We start from the raw sequence: 19,366 nt of genomic DNA, 5'->3' as shown, positions 1-19,366 counted from the left end.
CAATGCTTAAGTTGTAGCCAATCTAATCTAAAATTACTGATGTTCTATCAGGTTGCTGTTATTATATCATCCTACAAATACAAAAGGTGAAATTGAATCACTTGTTTTGCGGTGCATCGTTTCTAACAACGGCTCCCCTTGTGAAATGAAAGATTAACAGCGGCTTATTGAAATAAGTGAAGAATTAATTGGAGACTTTCATATAGGGAAGACAGCCAGAAAACTATCCAGAAGATTAAGAATAGGAGAATTTTGGTCGGGTGAGAAGAAAGGTTAGCATTTCCCTCCCCAGGAATCACCCCTACCCGCAAATGTAGTAATTAAGACTTTTAAAGAAATCAACTGGCACCAGTGAAGATTTTTGAAGTTTCAATAAGGAACATTTACAAGTTCTGCTCTCTGGCTCCTGTGCCAGGCCGATCGCAGAGCGCACAAGAGGAAGTTCGTCCAAAGGAAAAAGTTTCCGAAGGTAAAAACTCAAAAGGGGGGGAAAAGGAAAAAAATTCGGGCCGAGGAGAGCCAGGTATTTAGCTCCTTCTGGGCTGAAGACTAAAGTTAATCTGGGGAGTCAAAGGAGGGGTAGAGGTGTGGCCTCAGTCTCCGGGCAGATGGGCCGTCACAATACCCTGCTGTGACTCCTCCCACGCCCCACTTCGGAGACGGAAAAGTTATCCAAAAAGACATTTCACCCAGGGACGCTCAAATCCATTGCAGATTAGGAGCAATGATATAAAACACGTCCAGCTGTTTGGAAGCCGCCATCCAAAGATTTGTGCCGCCATCGTACACGGGTGGCTAAAGGCAACCTTTCACTTTTAATTAAATGTCAGCTTCATGAAATTTCAGCCGAGTCCTCTCAGTAGGAAAACATGAGGACGTGACATTTTTTCCCCCTGCCTCAACTTGTCTACCTCCATCGGACGAGCTTTCGTTTTTTCAAAGACAGCTATTGCGCTGTGAAAGTCTTGGTTGTGATGAGGGGTTACTACAGAGAGCAAAGCAGCAGGCTTCAATGATAGAGCATTGCTGGCTGTTTTCTCACCCTGGGAAGGATCACAGCAGGATTTCCGTCTGACAAGGAGGGGATTTGTTTTTTTTCTTTTCTCCTTAACGAAGAATGTGTTGTTCTTTCTTCTTAAATCAGCATTTTCCCCCTTCTTGGGAAAGAAATACCTCTACACCTCAAACATGGAGTCAAAGAAGCCACAGATCTGGATCAGGGGTGGGTTTCAACCGGTTCGCGGCGGTCCCCGTGGACCGGTTGGTCGGTGAACCCGGAAGTAAGTAATTTCCGGGAACGTCGAAGGGCCCACCCGCCTGCCCTTCTTACCGGTCTTTGAAGGCTTCTGCGCTTCCACGCAGGCGCATGGCACATACAGCACCTGCGCGATTCTCCGCGAGCAGCTGGAGCATCACGCAGGCGCTAAGACGCATGCGTGAACTGCACGTGTGCACGAGGACACCGCCAGACCAGTCCCAACCGTACCGGTTGGAACGGGATGAGCAACCCACCACTGATCTGGATGTCCCTGAGATTCAGGGTTGTACCGAGCATAGATTTGTCTTATCTACATTCCACGTGAATGGCCCCATTTATACACACCTTTACATTAGATAGTGGGGAGGAAAGATTTCCCAATTAGATACCAGGGGGCATATGGAACATATGCTGATGGGCAAGGGGAACTCACATACAGGGGCCAGGTGAGGTGAACACTTTAAGGTTAACAGCAAAACCACATCTATGTCAGCCAAAAAAGGGGGGCTGGGGGAACGCGGCTTTGAATAGATCTAAACAAACAATGTTGGCTTTACCGTGAGACGATTGAGTGTCTCTGACCAGCCGGTATGCTGCCATCTAATCGCAGGTAGGTCACAGAGGGCAAGTGAGGCTTCAGAAGGTCATGTTCTACTATGTCCAGCATGCTCTTCAGTTGGCAGAAGATGAGAATTCGGTGTTGGGCAACTATCGTTTCGGTGCCGCTCTCTGAAGAGCCGCCATTTCCTAAGCCACAGTCGAGTAATAGCTTGAAGACCAACAAGAAAGAAACCATCAGTCAGCCAGCTTCTCGAGGCCTTTTCCCCACAAGAGCACCCAAGAAACTTTCACATACTGATTATTGTATTTCTATCTCATTTTGAGGTTGGTTTGGATTACAGCAACGGTGTCAAACTCAATTTCATTGAGGGCCACATCAGTTTGACCTTGGGGGGGGGGGAGTGGATGTGTCTGGGCTGGGCATGGACAGCTTGACGTCCTGCAGCTCAAACACGGCCCTTCCAGGCTGTGTTTTTGCGGACCGATCTTCCTGGGTGGCCCTGTGGGCCAGATCTAAGCACCCTGCAGGCGAGATCCGGCCTGAGGGCTTTGAGTTTGACACCCCTGGCTTACAGGGAAATGCACTCAACGTCACACATTTGGCACTTGGCCTCAGTCCAAGATCTGAACTATTACAATGCATTTGAAGTTACATTGTGACTGTGGAATATAATAACTTAATGAGAGCATTTTTTCCCTTTCACATTCTTGCTATTTAAGGACCAGGAGATTTGAAAAAAATCTCAGCTTCGGAGGTTCCAGAGACACAGTTTAAATGAAATCCAGCTGTGTGTCCTTGGGCCAGTCTGTCCCTCTCAGCCCAACCCACCTCCCAGAGTTGTTAGATGTAGGGGGGGGGGGGGAAATAAGAGGAAGGAGCAGTATTAAGTATGTTCATTGCCTTAAGTTATTTATAAAAATAATAAAGGCGGGATAAAAAGAAACCTGAAACTAAACAATAATAATAATACTGGACTAAATGAAAAAAATAAAAAGTGACATCTTTATATTCTAGTACACCAAATTGTGAAATAGAGTCGCACTGAATCTTATACAGCAGGCTCAAATTCTGGCATTTTTTTGATACTAAATACTAGCTGAGAATTATACCAAATAATAAATTACCACTTCAAATTTGGTGAACACCAATAACTGAAACCTAGCTGCTATTTTTAAATAACTAAAAATTTACTACAAAGTTATGGCAAAACCGGAATGAGACTCTTAATCCCCTGGTAGCCCAAGGAGTTTGACTCATTTAAAAAAAGAACCTTTAAACTTAAGATGGCAACAAAGTTTTCTGTTAGTTACACATAATGTAATACTAATGTAATAATACTAATGTAGTACTAATGCAATAATAATATAATTATATTATATAATAATTATGTAATAATAATGTAATAATGTAATACACATATAAAAATGTACTTTATATGCTTCATGTTGCCTTCTCCACTGTTTCATCTTCTTAACATTTCTAGATATTTTTTTTTAACCACCAATTAATTAATACACGGTGAAGGTTCTAGAACAGGGCTGTCAAACTCCTGGGTCCAAGGGCCCGGATGTGTCACCCGCTGGCCATGCCCGGTTTAGCGAAGGGGGAGGGGGAAAGGTCACGATACGTCACGTGACAACGCAAGTTTGATGCGCCTGTTCTAGAAGCTAGTAGAAGTGTCTTTCTGAATATATTGAATATTGAGTCCCCTTCGGGGAAAAGGGGGGCATATAAATGTAATAAATCCAATATAAATGTAATAAACGTAATAAATCCAATATATGTGGAAGAGTTATTGTCTAATAAATCAAATGCACAATCAAAGATTTGTCCACCTGTTTTAAAGCAGAGAGTTTAGGCGCATGCTGGATGTCCCGGAGAGAAGAATTCTCCGCTGCAAGCTTCTCCGTGATCCTTTTATGTTCTGGGTGATGAGCGGTTAAAACTAGTGCTGGGTGATTGCACAATTTCCTTAAATACTGCAATGCCTTTTTAGAAAACAAGCCACAAAACAAGAAATCAAATAAGCATAAAGATTTTCAAGATATATTGACTTCCTACATGGCAGAACACAGTAGGCGGCTGTTAAATGTGAAACCCTCTGCAAAGAAACGAGAGGAGATGGCTGGTTTGTCAATTGCCAGCCACAACTGATTTTAATCATTAACTAGTGTTCACACTGAGAAAGAGAAAGGCTGTTGGGAGTTTTAAGTGAAAGGGGTTGTTTTAGCAGAGGTAGTAAATTATTGCTCATGGCATTATTTCCCATCCTGGATTTGAGCTTGTTCTTAACTGGCCCAGAATCTTTGAAATTCCAGTGAGCTGTTTTACCCCTTTATCCAAAATGTTTCTTCATCCCATGAGATTCTTTTTCTAAGGATACAAACTACTATATGCAGATGTGTTTATGGCTTTCATAGATAACAAAAATATCTTTGGATATTTTGATGCTGAGCAATTTCGTAGGGAATCTTTCCTAAGAGCTCTTTTCAAACAGGTTTATTATCCTTTTTTTTATATGTTTAAATGTTTTATTCATTTTTCATTTATTATCCTGTTGGGTTTGTTCTGCAGTTCTTAGGAATTTTACACTTACACACACTTGCAAAAAGCCTCTTGTTTTAAGTATGTCTTTTTGAAGTATTCTATCAAAAGATGCTTTTCTTTTTTCCCCCTTCATAGGTGCTATGAAAGCTCACATTTATAAATATATTTTATCTTTAAATCTTCAATTTTACATTCCTTTTAATATGTTTTGTCAAGCCTTTTTCATTCAATGTGGAGGGTTTCAAGCTATTTTCACGAGGCCGGTTCAGTTTGCCATTCAGAGGGTGGGGGGGGGGGGTTTCTCATGAAAATAGTTCTCTTTATCTTGATAATCATCTTTTGAAATCAAGAGCCGCATGTCTCCAAAATCCCACGCTGTGGAAATAATAGCAAAATCAGCACCCGTTGGTATTAAAACGGAGACGTTAAATAATTTATGATCAAACTTCAAAGCTTTAGTTCAAACCTGTTATTGCCTTGTCTGAATTTTAGAAGGTGGACACTCAGCTTCCTATTTTACTTCCTTCTCTTATGGAGCCAGACCATCCCCAAGAGTTTAGAAGACTCATTGCCATTCAAGGGGAGACCTCATCTCCATCCAAAGGATGTGATATATCTTGCAGTCTCTGACCTAAATGTTAGTCCCCCTTAATGGTATTGGTGGCTCAAGGGAACACTTCACAGGATCAGTGCATAAATATCTAATGGTGCCGAGGTGGCGCAGTGGTTAGGGTGCAGCACTGCAGGCCACTTCAGCTGACTGTTATCTGCAGTTCAGCGGTTCTAAACTCACCGTTGACTCAGCCTTCCATCCTTCCGAGGTGGGTGAAATGAGGACCCGGATTGTTGGGGGCGATATGCTGACTTTGTAAACCGCTTAGAGAGGGCTGAAAGCCCTATGAAACGGTGTATAAGTCTAACTGCTATTGCTATTGCTGAGACTAATGTGTAATTTGGATTTAAGCGAGAGGGAGTTGTGCAGAGTCAGCCTCATCCTCTCTTCTCAATTCCCACCTGAGTCCAGTAACAAGGCAGAGTCAGGACACCAGGAAGCCTTCTGCTCCTTGTCCTGGTCTTCACATTCTATGATGCTTCATGACCATTTGGCCTTTCAACGGTCCAACCTGGTCAATCTACCGGAGTCTCTTGTCACATGCCTGGATAAGCAGATCCCCGTCTCACTGAACATTTGAGACCCACCAGCTAACCTCCCCTGGTTTAGCTAGCAAGGTAAAATAGGGTCATATTTAATTTACAGGGCTTAATGATCCAACTTGAGGAACGTCTAGCTCAGTGTTTCTCAACCTTGGCAACTTTAAGTCCCGTGGACTTCAACGCCCAGAATCCCCCAGCCAGCTATGCTGGCTGGGGGATTCTGGGCGTTGAAGTCCACGGGACTTAAAGTCGCCAAGGTTGAGAAACACTGAGCTAGCTGACAAAGCCTCTCCACCTGCACTGTTAGGGCCAGGATGCAATTTAGATCAGCTGTGTTTCTCTGCAAAAGGGGCGCTAAGTAGGGAAATGCGTCTGTGCTGAGAGGCTGGAGTTCAGGGTTTTGCATCTCATGAGGTAGCAAAATGCATTTCCAACCTGAAATACGTGTCCTGTAGCTTTAAGCTTTGGCTTTTCAGTCTCTTCGGTGAGCGAAGCTGATGAAACTGTTTCATCGACATCACATTTGGCACGAGACTTTGCAAAATCTTCATAAAGCTGAACCTATCAAAAGAAACAAATGTACGTATTATTTACAGTTACCGTAATTGGGAGCCTGGTTGGTGTAGTGATGAAAGGACGGTTGGAGTAAAAAGCAGGAGATCACGAGTTCCCCTTCTCCCTCAGGCAGAGGGAGTGCTACCAAAAGGGCGCTTGGGGGCCTTCGGGCCAGTCACTCTCCCTCGGCCCAGCCCCCCACTTCACAGGGGGTTTCTTGAGGGAAAGGAAGGGATAACAACATTATGTGCATCCCTTAAAGCTGTACAAAGGGAAGGTCAAATTGATATTTTAACATTTGCAGCAATCTCTACTCTTTGAAATGCTTGCATACTATGGGTTAATAATCTCTTTACACTTTGCTTTTAATTTATTTGCAGGGAATGTAAAATTATTATTACTAACCCAAAAAAGACCTGCTCTATCAGACCAATTTTTTTTTACAAGAAGCATTTTTGGTTTGCATAAAAAAAGATGAACTGTCACCGGATGAGTCTTTTAAAAAGCTAAACTGGCTGTATCCTCCCCACTAGGAAAATGTCAAATCCTAGTTTAGCCACCAAATGCTACATCAACATGTATAGGTGACTCTAATAAGCTAAATTGAAACCGCTAAATGATTCTATTGTACCCTACAGGTTACTTACGAGTAGGATTGAGTGAAATCAAGTTTCAATCAAAACACTACTGTATTTCCAAGGGAAAAGCCAATGCAGGGAAGTCACCATTTCAATTTTCCAACAGCAAGAGAAGCTGCCTTTACAAAAGGCATCACTTTCGCCGCTGGTACCTATCTCTATTTCACACATTTCTCCATTTTCCCAATTAAACTCTTAAAATGAGATATGGGGCTGCAAAAAGAAGGGACAAAAATCACGGCCTCCTCCCTTTGTCAGAAAAATATACTGGATTCAATCTATCTTTGGAGGCAACTGCTTCAATAAATAGGGGCACAGTAGCCTAGCAGTTAAGATGCTGGGTTTGTATTCCATGTGCCTTGACACATAACCACAAAAACGTCTTCAGATAACAGTGGCTCCTTGGCAAGGAAACGGAGATGAGCACCTGGGTACTTGAGAGACCTGCCTGCTGCCAATTACCTCCCAAAGACCCATTAGATCACACAGGGCAGGCCTCCTCCGGGTTCCATCTACCAGCCAATGCCATCTGGCTACTACCCGGGGGAGGGCCTTCTCTGTGGCGGCTCCAGCCCTTTGGAACGAACTCCCCGCAGAGAGTCGGACCCTCACCTCTCTCCAGGCCTTCCGAAAAGCCGTTAAAACCTGGCTGTGTCGGCAGGCCTGGGGTCGATGAGTTCCCTTCCCCTCTCGAATCGTGTAGCTGTTGGTTGTTTTTAAATGCCCTGTACTTTTGTAGTTTTTGTGTTTCTCCCTTTCCCTCCTTGGGTTTGTGCGCCGCCCTGAGTCCCGCCGGGAATAGGGCGGCATATAAATTAGGTTTTATTAGGTTTTATTATTATTTATAGGCCGCCCTTTTCCCTGAGGGGACTCAGGGTGGCTTACAATATATAGGGAGGGGAGTACAAGACAATAAAACATAAAACAATACATAAATAAAAAATAGTACACACCATTCATCATTCGGGTGGGGATGGATTATGACTTTTATCCCCAGGCCTGACGGGATAGCCAGATCTTGAGGGCTGTGCGGAAGGTCTGGAGGGTGGTGAGGGTACGAATCTCCACGGGGAGATTGTTCCAAAGGGTCGGAGCTACTACTGAAAAGGCCCTCCTCTGCATAGTTGCCAGTCGACACTGACTGGCAGATGGTACTCGGAGGAGGCCTAATCTATGCGATCTAATTGGTCGCAAGGAGGTAATTGGCAGGAGGCGGTCTCTCAAGTACGCAGATCCACTACCGTGAAGGGCTTTATGGGTGGTAAGTAGCACCTTGAAGCGCACCCGGAGATCAACAGGTAGCCAGCGCAGCTCGCGGAGGATGGGTGTTATGTGGGCGAACCGAGGTGCACCCACAATCGCTCGCGCGGCCGCATAAATAAAATGAAACTCAAACTCAAACTCAAACCAACCCCCTAAAGCCGGACACGAATGGTCAGGGCAAACTTTTTACCTTTCAAATCAATAAATATAGCAGATTTTTACTTCAGGGGTAAATAGTTTCCCAGCACACTTTCAACCATATGGTGAAAAGATCCATTTAGAGCAAGCAAAGGATTTGAGACCCCCCCCCCAAATGATTCTTCTCTTCTGTTCTAAATGTCAAATGTGATTCAAATGAAGCAACTCGCCTGGAGGGTGCTGAGAATACAGTAATAGTCTTGAATGATTTTTGGTGGAAGATCTTGCAATACGTCCTCCTTCATCCTTCGTAATAAAAAGGGCAGGACTTGTCTGTGTAAGGCCTCCATTGCAAGGACACCTGCAAAGGCCCGTAAGAAAATGTGAGCGAAAACATTTAACATTCTTCCACTGAACCCCAAGAGTAGGCGTCACGAGTTCCTCCAAAAGGAAAGGGAATTTTACTAAGCGGTTGTTTCTTACCTGCCTCCTGTTCTCGGCTAGAGCTCCGGGCGTCTCTACTTGCTAATATGGGTTTGCCGTAACGAGCTGCAAACTGACGCTCGGTGCCCAAAAATCCCGGCATAAGGAAATCAAAGAGTGACCACAATTCTAAGACGTTGTTCTGAAAGGAAAAAGATAAGATAGGGAAAAAAATGTAAACAATACTGCAAGTTGGCCATTTGCAGTAAAAATTATAGTGAATTTATAGCAAAATAGAGAAATTCATGGTGACTGCCCACTTGATTCCACAAACGTTCTGGCATGAGTTCGGCTGTTCAAATCTCACCGGCTCAAGGTTGACTCAGCCTTCCATCCTTCCGAGGTGGGTAAAATGAGGACCCGGATTGTTGTTGGGGGCGATATGCTGACTCTGTAAAACCGCTTAGAGGGGGCTGAAAGCCCTATGAAGCGGTATATAAGTCTAACTGCTATTGCTATGAGACACGCATGAAAAAACGAGTCCATATAAATTCAAACTGTAAAATCAAAGCATCCGAAAGGTGCGCTCTGCATAAATAGCAATGGCACCCCTCCACAAATATTTAAAGGCCACCACAATCTCTGGGGAAAAATTGGTACAACTATTTCAAAGATTTCCCTTTGCTGCCTGAATGCATAAGTGACAGTTGTTCCACTGAGGAGGCCCAGGACTCTTAGTGCAACATGCAAAGCTGGGAAAAACTTCCCAAACACCTCTACCAGCTCTTGAGGAACGGTGTCTCATTCATGCCGACATGCTTTGCACAGCGATACTTAGTAATCAACACCATGCCTAGAATTTGGCAATCAAACATGTGGATGCCCTACATGGCCTAGAACCTGGATATCTCCGTGACCGCCTCCTGCAACATACCTCCCAGCGCCCAATAAGATCACACAGGGCGGGCCTTCTCTGGGTACCGTCGGCTACGCAGTGCTGTCTGGCGGCTCCTCGGGGGAGAGCCTTCTCTGTTGCTGCCCCGGCCCTTTGGAACGATCTACCCCCTGAGATCCGGACCCTCCCCACTCCCTCGGCCTTCCGTAAGTCTGTTAAGACCTGGCTGTTCCGGCAGGGTTGGGGCTGTTGATCTTGATTGAACTTCAGCCCCATTAAAACTGAGTGCGTGTTGTATTTTTGTTTTTAAGTTTCTGTCTTGTATTTTTAAATCTTTTTTAAAGAAATATTTTTAAACTGCTTTTATGTAAGCTGCCAGGAGTCCTTCGGGATTGGGCGGCCTACAAATCTATTAAAATTGACAAAATTGACAAATTGGATAGCCAGCATCCTCTCATGAGTTACACCAGGGGGTCTCCAACCTTGGCGACTTTAAGACTTGTGGACTTCAACACCCAGAGTTCTGGGAGTTGAAGTCCACAAGGCTTAAACGTTGTTGGACACTCCTGACTTACACTATGTGATCCCAAGGTCTTTGAGGTAATCTCGCCCCTCAATATATCCCCTCGGCTGAACTAAACAAGTAGTTTTTAGAAACTGAAAAATCTATTTCTCCAGTACCATGAGCCCTTTTGGACCTGAATTTTTCATTTCATTTCATTTTACTTTATTTGTATGCCGCCCTTTTCCCTGAAAGGGACTCAGGGCGGCTCACAACTCAAGGGAGGGGAAAGACAAACAAAGTTACAAAACATAAAAGCCATAGACAATTAAAAAGCACAACAATCATACCATTCGAGGTGGGGCTGTAAGTCTTTAGCCCCAGGCCTGTCGGAACAGCCAGGTTTTAAGGGCTTTGCGGAAGGCCTGGAGGGTGGTGAGGGTGCGAATCTCCACGGGGAGCTCGTTCCAGAGGGTCGGAGCAGCCACAGAGAAGGCTCTCCTCCGGGTAGTCGCCAGTCGACACTGGCCGGCTGATGGAATTCGGAGGAGGCCTAATCTGTGGGATCTAATCGGTCTAGTGGAGGTGATTGGCAGCAGGCGGTCTCTCAAGTACCCAGGCCCACTACCATGAAGGGCTTTGTAGGTGACAAGCAGCACCTTGAAGCGTACCCGGAGATCAACAGGCAGCCAGTGCAGCTCGCAGAGGATAGGTGTTACGTGGGTGAATTACCTGGATTGGTGTCCCAGAGAGAATTATTCGGTAGTTGGCAGCCAGCTGCTTTATAGCTTTTGATAGCTTCGTTTTCCCATTTTTGATGACATGTCCTTCATCAAGAATACAGTAATTGAATTTAATATTTCTAGGAAAGAAGATGCCATTAATTGGTTTCAGTTGCTTTAAAGCAGGGGGGTCCAACCCGCTTGCATCACGGGCCATATTGTGATATATCACAATGGTTTTTTGCCTTCACGGAGCTGGGATGGGTGTGGCCTGTTCTGGCTGTACCCGCCCCATGGGCCGCCAGTTTGACAGGCTTATTTCAAAGCATATAAAACACATAATTTTTTTTAAAAAATAGCTCTCACCTGAAAAAATCAATGTCATTTCTCACAACATCATAAGAGGCTACAATTAGGTTGTGTCTTTTTACATGGTGTTGTAATCTGAGAGAGACAAAACATAAAGGAATTAAGCTTTTATATTACAGCATAAAACCCTAAAGGTAAAGATTCCTTTCGCACATATGCTAGTCGTTCCCAAGTCTAGGGGGCAGTGCTCATCTCCGTTTCGAAAGCTGAAGAGCCAGCGCTGTCCGAAGACATCTCCATAGTCATGTGGCCGCCATGACTAAACGCCAAAGGCGCACGGAACACTGTTACCTTCCCACCAAAAGTGGTTCCTATTTTTTCTACTTGCATTTTTACATGCTTTCGAACTGCTAGGTTGGCGGAAACTGAGACAAGTAACGGGTGCTCACTCTGTTATGCAGCACTAGGGATTTGAACCGCCGAACTTTCTGATCAACAAGCTCACGGTCTTAGCCACCGAGTCACCGCATCCTATCAACCCTACAAGCTACAATAAAGAACTGCTAGGTTGGCAGAAAATGGGACAAGTAACAGGTGTTCACTCCATTATACAGCACTAGGGATTTGAACCGCTGAACCGCCGAACTTTCTGATCAACAAGCTCACGGTCTTAGCCACCGAGTCACCGCATCCTATCAACCCTACAAGCTACAAAAAAGAACTGCTAGGTTGGCAGAAAACGGGACAAGTAACGGGTGTTCACTCCATTACGCGGCACTAGGGATTCGAACCGCTGAACTGCCGACCTTTCTCATCGACAAGCTCAGCGTCTTAGCCACTGAGCCACCTTGTCCCGTGTCAACCCTACCAGCCACAAAAAAGATTTTAAAAATTCGAATAATTCCAAGAAAAAAGGAAACGGTTCAAACCACCAAACGTAACATTTTTTAAATGCGTCACTTACCTTGCCCGTTCCGTTGGAGGGCCGGTATAGTGCAAGGGATTCAAAAACTCCTTGGAACAAAATTTGCCCACTTCATCCACCCAATGACCTGTCAGGGTGGGCGGGCACACCACCAAGGATGGGAGTGGAATGCTATCAGCCATCTTCGTTCTTGCGTATTCTTGGGCCCTTTGGAGAACAGTAGAAGAATATTCATTCATTCATTCATTCATTCATTCATTTATTGTACTGGGAAAAAAAACATTTGGAGAAATACTGAGCAGGAGTAACTATGTTGTCTACCTGAGATAGTGATCTCCTGCAAGAATGCAGATGGACTGCAGGGTTTTTCCCAAGCCCATATCATCACACAGGATACCGTGGAGTTTGTATTTGTTGAGAAACGCCAACCAGTTCACACCTTCCTGTAAGATATGACAATAATGTGGGAGCTGAAAGAGCTGGTCTTCTTTTATTTACTGTTATATTTACATATGCCTTTCACTCTCAATAAAGACCACTGAAGCGGTTTCCAAGTTATATAATTTTGACAATTTAAAATGCGGCAACTGAAAAAATGAATTGAGTAGTAAACAATTTCAAAAACACCAATGAAATGTGAACAGCTTACTTGCCAATCTAAAGCACCCTTCTCAAGGATACTTGAGAGACCGCCTTCTGCCAATTACCTCCTCGCGACCAATTAGATCACATAGATTAGGCCTCCTACGAGTTCCATCTGCCAGTCAGTGTAGACTGGCAACTACGCGGAGGAGAGCCTTCTCGGTAGTAGCTCCGACCCTTTGGAACGATCTCCCCGTGGAGATTCGTACCCTCACCACCCTCCAGACCTTCCGCACAGCCCTTAAGATCTGGCTATCCCGTCAGGCCTGGGGTTAAAGTTGTAACTCACCCCCACCCCAATGGTATGAATGTTGTGTTCTATTTTAATTATGTATTGTTCTTATGTGTCACTGTTTGTATTCCCTTCCCTATGAGTTGTAAGCCGCCCTGAGTCCCCCCAGGGAAAAGGGCGGCCTATAAATAAACTTTAAAACTAAAAAAACTAAAAATGGATTATTTCATCTTACGTATCTGAAGAAGTTTTATAATAGAGGATACATTTAAAAAAAAAAAAAAACAGATGAGAAGCCAAGGCCTCAAACTATTTAACAAATCAAAACTTACTTGCTGATATTTTCTGAGTTCTGCTTTAATTGGCACTGGGATTTTATAATTCTCTAGTTTTTTCCCATCCAATAATTGTTCCAAGAAATGGCGCTCTTTGGCTTTTATTTTAATTAAATCTTCGGACATATTTGGGGGATCTGGAATACCAGCCTGGAAGAAAAGATAGAAGTACAAGTTCAAAATTGAATACTTGGTTTGGCCAAGTTGGTGTATCTATTAGGATCTGGTTTCTGCTAAAAAGGCAAATTAAAGTCACACTGTTTTAAGAGTTTGCAAAATGCAAACTTTGACATTAGTCAAATATTTAAGCAAACTTGCATAGTAATTTACTATCAGAATAGCTTGTAATTTAGAATGAAAACAAAAGGCGTGTTCTGAAAGGCCAAGCAATGATGGAGAACTGACAAAATGATAACTCTAAATCAGTGTTTCTCAACCTTGGCGACTTTAAGTCCTGTGGACTTCAACTCCCAGAATCCCCCAGCCAGCATAGCTGGCTGGGGGATTCTGGGAGTTGAAGTCCACAGGACTTAAAGTCGCCAAGGTTGAGAAACACTGCTCTAAATGAAATAAAGCTTTATATAGAAAACGTATCCTTTAAACAATGCAGAACTGTAGCATCCCCATGATCATTTTGCAACCTTCTTGGTTGGCTTCCGACAAGCAAAGTCAGCGGGGGGGAAAAGCCGGGTTCGCGTAACAATCACGTGAGTCACTTAACAACTGCAGCAATTTGCTTAACCGTGGCTGTAAACTTGGGTGCAACTCACTTAATGCCTTGCTCAGCAGTGGAAATTCTGGTTCCAGCTGTGGCTGTTAAGTCAAGGACTTCCTCAGCTCAAGCACCAATTCAGGGGACAAAGAAAGGTGACCCATCTTGAGACCCAAGAGGAAAGGGGGGTCTTGACTTACCTCCAGCGGCATTAATCTAATCAGAGTTGCAAAGCACTGAGTAGCCATGAAACGGACGCTGTCTGTCTGATCACTCATTCTGCCCAGGACAGGAACCACAAGCAGGACTATATAGGGAATAATTCCAACATCTAATTGTTCCATTATAGCTGCAGATTCGTTGTTAAGGATTTCTTTCTTATTAGCAATAGAAACTTTTTTTTTAACACCAGAAACGATTCTATCAGATGAAAGATTTGAGACGGTAAATAATACTTGAAGATGCAGATGTTAAAACACTTGTAACCAAACGACATGCTGCATGTGATGATGGCTCCCCCCCCCTTTTTTTTTCTTCCCCCTTTTTTGGGTCTTTTCCTTTATTTATTTTTTTAAAACCCTAGGTTATTGTGGTGTCTATTAAATATATAACAGAGAGATACGGAGTGTGTGTATGGGGGGGAAACATAGTAGGGATGCACCTGTAATCAAATGACATACTGTATGGGATGATGGATTTTTTTCTTTTCTTTTTGTGTGTGGGGTTTTTTCCCCCCCTCTGCCTTTCTTTTTCTATTGTTATGTGATTATGTTGTCTATGTAACAAAAATTAAATTAAATTTTAAAAAAACAGGAATATCATTCAGAGGATCTTTTCATATTTCTGTCATTTCTTTTAAGTCCCCACGTTTTCCTTATCCGCTAGATTTGGTTTCTTCCATTTGATTTTTCTGCTCTCAATTATTAGGTTTAAGTTCTGCATTTTAACTCTGAATTGTACGAATTATGAGAATCCTGGCGTACAAAACATAAAACAGAACTTCTTCAGTTACACCCATGGCAATTTCTAGCAGATAACATTCAATAATCACATTTTAAAAATTGAACAATAGAGTTTATTGTACATCTTAATAAAATGTGTGATTATATTAAAAAAAAGAAAAAAAAAGAAACGATTCTATCATTTCCCTCCCCACCCCACAAACTTTTGCCCCCCTGGGTTCCAGTTGACCAAGGAGAGGCACCTCCCCTGCTGAGCTCTGCAGTTTATCTACTTAATCAAGATAAAAGGAGAACATTCCTTTCTTTTATCCACCTTGGAAGGTTATTGCTTTCAAGCAGCCGATTTCAGAATTAGGTTTTATTTAGACAAAGCTAGCCTTCAGAGGACATTCCCCACAGAGGCAGACCACAAAAAGAATTTAGCAAGGATACCGCCGAGAGCTTCAATTGCGCCTTCTTGCTTGGTACTATCATCTATCGCTCCCAGCCAAGGAAGAACCTTTTCTAGAAAAATATGAATGGTTTCCACGGTAGCTATTTTGCTCATTACACCCACACAACGGGCAGCCATGTGCCTCACTGCAGTGCTGGGGTGTTGAAGGCACATACAAAGATAAGGCAAGTGCTGTATTAACTGGGGGAAAAAACAAACAAACTCATGGATCAGTCACAGGTACAGCAAAGGTTACTGAAGATACTCTATCAAAAGACAAAGCTATTTTAGTTCATTGTTTGTGTGAGTTATTCACGATGCTGAATACATGATTTATCTACCTGCCATGGAACAAGGACAGGGAAATGTCAAAGTGTGTTTGAACAATCAGAAACAGACACAGGCATATGATGGTGCGCAACACAGTTATCTAGAGCCTTATTTTTAAAGAGGTGGTCCAAACATTATTATGCTAGGAAGAACGGCTTTTAAAATAGCTTCAAGAATGGTTGCCTTTTAAGCTCTTAGAACAAGTATTAGAACAACTCTTAGAAATCTCTTTCAAAAAAGAAAATAGGGTCAATTTAAATGTAAAAATAGAATAAAAATGCTATTGTCACTTTAAACGTACTAATCAACATACATTAAAAATAAATTTTGTTGCATTCAGCTCTCAAAAGATAATCATTATGCAATATGCATATACCCACACAAACACACATCACAGTTTAATTCGAATGTACACATATACATGGCGGGGAAAAAAAGAATCCCGTGAGTTTACATAAAAATCATAACATTTTAATTGCAGTTGGCAGTTCTAACCATTATTCCAAATTTAAGAAAAAGCAAAAACAAATATTACTGAACCCCAGTGAAAATGCTAACTATTTCTAAACAAAATTTAGTACCAGAGTGCGAAGCCGAATATCCATAGAAGCTGCGGTTATTTCAAAAACCTGTAGAGAATTCACCAATTCCTGAGCTGGTCCATCTCCTTTCTCCAAGAGTAACTTTCGATCTATTACAGAAACTAGTATTAGATATATAGATATTTTTCATTGAAATTTTAAATTAGCCAAGCCTTAAGAAATATACCTACCAAAGTTATTTATATCGATACTGTTCTTTAAGGACCCAACCATAGTATCCCAAAGATGCGGCAAGCCTACTGCCATTTCATCTCCAAAATGCTTCGCTATAGTGGATAAAGTAAATTCTGCTCCCCTCCGCTGTACAATGTAGGGCTTCTGAGCCTAGAATTTAATAAGATAACTTAAAAGCAAATGAAGGCAAATAAAATAGCATGTTAGTATCTAATGCAGTTACTCCAGGAAAAAAATAGGGTGCTCTCCCAGAGTTTCCACCTATCAAATAGATAAAGAGAAATTGAAGTGGGAAGTATACTACTAAAAAGTTGGCTTTTCCAGCAAGCCAGCCTGGCCTGAACAAAACAAATCAAATTATTGATTACTGTTAATTTTAATTTGAATTCTTTTTTTAAAAATGTGTCACTGTCAATTTTAATTGGGTTTGGGATATCCTGTTTAATTTCTTCTTAGCTTTTGTATTTTATGTTTCTTTTAATGTTGTACGCCGTCCTGAGTCCTTGGGAGAAGGGCGGCATATAAATCCAATAAACCTAAACCTAAACTACAAAATATCAAATATTGATCCAAAAAAAGGGACCAACATGGGGGGAGCATAAAAGTCAGTGATCAATTCTCAACTTTAAAACTGACCTCCACTGCATAACATATCTTAGTAGATTAATATGGTATAATCAGTATCAGGATGACGGCTAAAATTTTGTTTCCCATTGTTTTTAATTCATATGAGTAATTTAAAATTAATTGAAATGTTTCAAACTCAATGTAAAATTCAGCGAAATGTAGGGATGTTTTTATAATGGAAATTCAACAATGATGAGAAAAGGGATCAGTAAAAGAACTAACTCTATAATTGCTTCAAATCACAATGCTTTTTTTATTTAAAAAAAGGTACATTTAATTTCCAAGATTTCAAGTTGTCTAGCTGGGAATAACACATACAAATGATTCTTTGTGAACGGGCTAGCAGGATTAAAAAAAGAAACACAACAATATTGGCTAGCAACCTTGTTCTTTCCTTCCATTCTTGCCTTTCTTGTTCTTTTGTAAAACTGATCTTACAAGTCTAAGAAATCAACGTGTCTCGTTTTCTCAGAAGCAATGAAAGTGTGAAAAGACGGCCAGAAGGAGGTCAGCCTAAGCACGCACAAAAGCTTCCCTCGTTTCCATTAAAAGAAAAAAAAGAAAAGAGGGAGTGGGAGGGAAGAATGTTATGACCAAGGAAAGAAAATAGGACAGTGTTTCTCAACCTTGGCAACTTGAAGATGTCCGGACTTCAACTCCCAGAATTCCCCAGCCAGCATTCGCTGGCTGGGGAATTCTGGGAGTTGAAGTCCGGACATCTTCAAGTTGCCAAGGTTGAGAAACACTGAAATTGGACAATCTATTTTTAAAAAGCTGCAACATCTTTTTTGTTTTTTACATAAACCCCATTTTGATTAGGTGCAGTTTAGCTGATGTTAACTTTTAGCAACTGCATAGGCTTCCTCCAGGATACCTCCCCCCCCAACCCCCCCCCCCGCCTGATCCATCTGGTCTTTCAACTCTGAACCCATCAATCAAGTCCCTGCTGATTGTTATCCTCTTCTCTTTCTTTCCACCTTTCCCAGAACTATGACATCTCAAGGGTGCTAAGTCTTTACGTAATGTACCTAAGATACATTATCTGCTAATTTGAGGAGCCTGGTCATTTGAGCCATTGTGAGAACTCTGGATTGATTTGTTTTGTGGTTGATTATTATTTTTTTCTTGGCTATCCTTGGTATTTTCACCTTTGACACTCAAGTTCAAAAGCATTAATACTCTTGTCTTATTTTCAGTCTCTTTTCTATTTAGTTCAGTCTTTTTACCTTCATCGAAAGTCACGGAGATAAAGGCACTGCCTCCACAATTCTGATCTGTGCAGGTGTGGGTACGTCACAGCATCTGAAAATCTTTTCTAAGGCTCTCGTTGCTAAAACTAATCGTATCTCTGCACAAGTCCAGTCTATGGCGTATTTCTTGACTACTACTTCCTTTACTCTTAAGAGTTGATCCTAAATGAAAAAGCTATCGGCTACATAAGAACTATCACCTCCCAAAGAACTATAAAATCGCACAGATTAGGCCTCCTCCGGATTCCATCTGCCGGCCAATGTCGGCTGGCGACCCCCCCGGGGGAGGGCCTTCTCTGTAGCTGCTCCGGCCCTATGGAACAATCTCCCCGGTGAGATCCGGACCCTTACACTACCCTTCCGGCCTTCCGCAAAGCAACCAAGACCTGGCTGTTCCGGCAGGTCTGGGGCTGTTGAATTATCCAGCCCCATCCTAGGTTATGAATGTTGTTGAATTTTTGAGAGTTGTTTCTATTTTTTATATTCCCCTTTCCCTTCTTATTGGAAGCCGCCCTGAGACTTCCGAGAGTGGGTGGCATACAATTAATTAATTAATTAATTAAATAAATAAATACTTGAGTATCTTTATTGTAAGTTCTAAAGCTGATTGCTGTATTTGTTGTCTTTAGTTTGATGCTTTGGGTAGTTAAGGGATCCATTTTTCCTCCACTTTCATTACTAGGTAATGAAAATCAATGAACATTATTGGCATTCTCTAATTGTAAATCAACACGGATCATCTTTGAAACCAGCCTCCCTAATATATATTCAGCATATAATGACATCCCTTGTATTCAACTGTTGCTCTGCTCCTCAATGTATACCACTCCCTCCCCCCCACCCAGCCCCGAGTAGCTTGGTGCATTTTTCTAAGACAATTCAAGTTACCTATCTATTAATATTGGAACACCGTGTAATGTTTGCAAAACTGAAAAATTAAACTTTGTACCCACTTCATCGAGCTCTGTTGTTACATTTCCACTTGTGCTTGCAGGCAAATCTCCGATTTGGGCTTTGGTGGCTTTCGGCGTTGGACCCCGTCGGCTTGTGATGGCAAATGCAGCTTTTTGGTGCCTATATAGCGTAATTATACCTCTGTGCTTGGTGACTGTATGATGCATCCCATCTCTTTCAGAATTAGACCCTACAAAAAAGGTGGCAATTAAAAACATTCT

The 19,366-nt window shown here is 42.4% G+C and overlaps 1 protein-coding gene across 2 annotated transcripts in view; it reads right to left on the bottom strand.

Moving 5' to 3' along the window:
* BTAF1 (B-TFIID TATA-box binding protein associated factor 1) overlaps nucleotides 1-19,366 on the bottom strand; it is a 77,868-nt gene that overhangs the window by 4,598 nt on the left and 53,904 nt on the right. For both annotated transcript variants that reach the window (XM_087702285.1, XM_087702286.1), the window contains exons 21-35: nucleotides 19,145-19,335; nucleotides 16,311-16,464; nucleotides 16,120-16,229; nucleotides 15,208-15,409; nucleotides 14,014-14,162; nucleotides 13,099-13,251; nucleotides 12,214-12,335; nucleotides 11,932-12,099; nucleotides 11,025-11,102; nucleotides 10,669-10,798; nucleotides 8,600-8,741; nucleotides 8,347-8,477; nucleotides 5,958-6,083; nucleotides 3,656-3,808; nucleotides 1,816-2,027 (exon numbers count right to left, since the gene is read on the bottom strand). In XM_087702285.1, coding sequence (XP_087558411.1) covers nucleotides 1,816-2,027; nucleotides 3,656-3,808; nucleotides 5,958-6,083; nucleotides 8,347-8,477; nucleotides 8,600-8,741; nucleotides 10,669-10,798; nucleotides 11,025-11,102; nucleotides 11,932-12,099; nucleotides 12,214-12,335; nucleotides 13,099-13,251; nucleotides 14,014-14,162; nucleotides 15,208-15,409; nucleotides 16,120-16,229; nucleotides 16,311-16,464; nucleotides 19,145-19,335 — 2,221 coding nt within the window. The remainder of the gene's footprint in view (nucleotides 1-1,815; nucleotides 2,028-3,655; nucleotides 3,809-5,957; nucleotides 6,084-8,346; nucleotides 8,478-8,599; nucleotides 8,742-10,668; nucleotides 10,799-11,024; nucleotides 11,103-11,931; nucleotides 12,100-12,213; nucleotides 12,336-13,098; nucleotides 13,252-14,013; nucleotides 14,163-15,207; nucleotides 15,410-16,119; nucleotides 16,230-16,310; nucleotides 16,465-19,144; nucleotides 19,336-19,366) is intronic.

The sequence above is a fragment of the Thamnophis sirtalis genome, unplaced genomic scaffold (assembly GCF_051295495.1).
Source record: "Thamnophis sirtalis isolate CommonGarterSnake01/CBP01778 unplaced genomic scaffold, rThaSir2_p1.2 scaffold_15, whole genome shotgun sequence".
Classification (NCBI taxonomy): Eukaryota; Metazoa; Chordata; class Lepidosauria; order Squamata; family Natricidae; genus Thamnophis; species Thamnophis sirtalis.
Note: the sequence above shows the minus strand (reverse complement) of the source record. Positions and strands in the feature narration are given on the sequence as shown.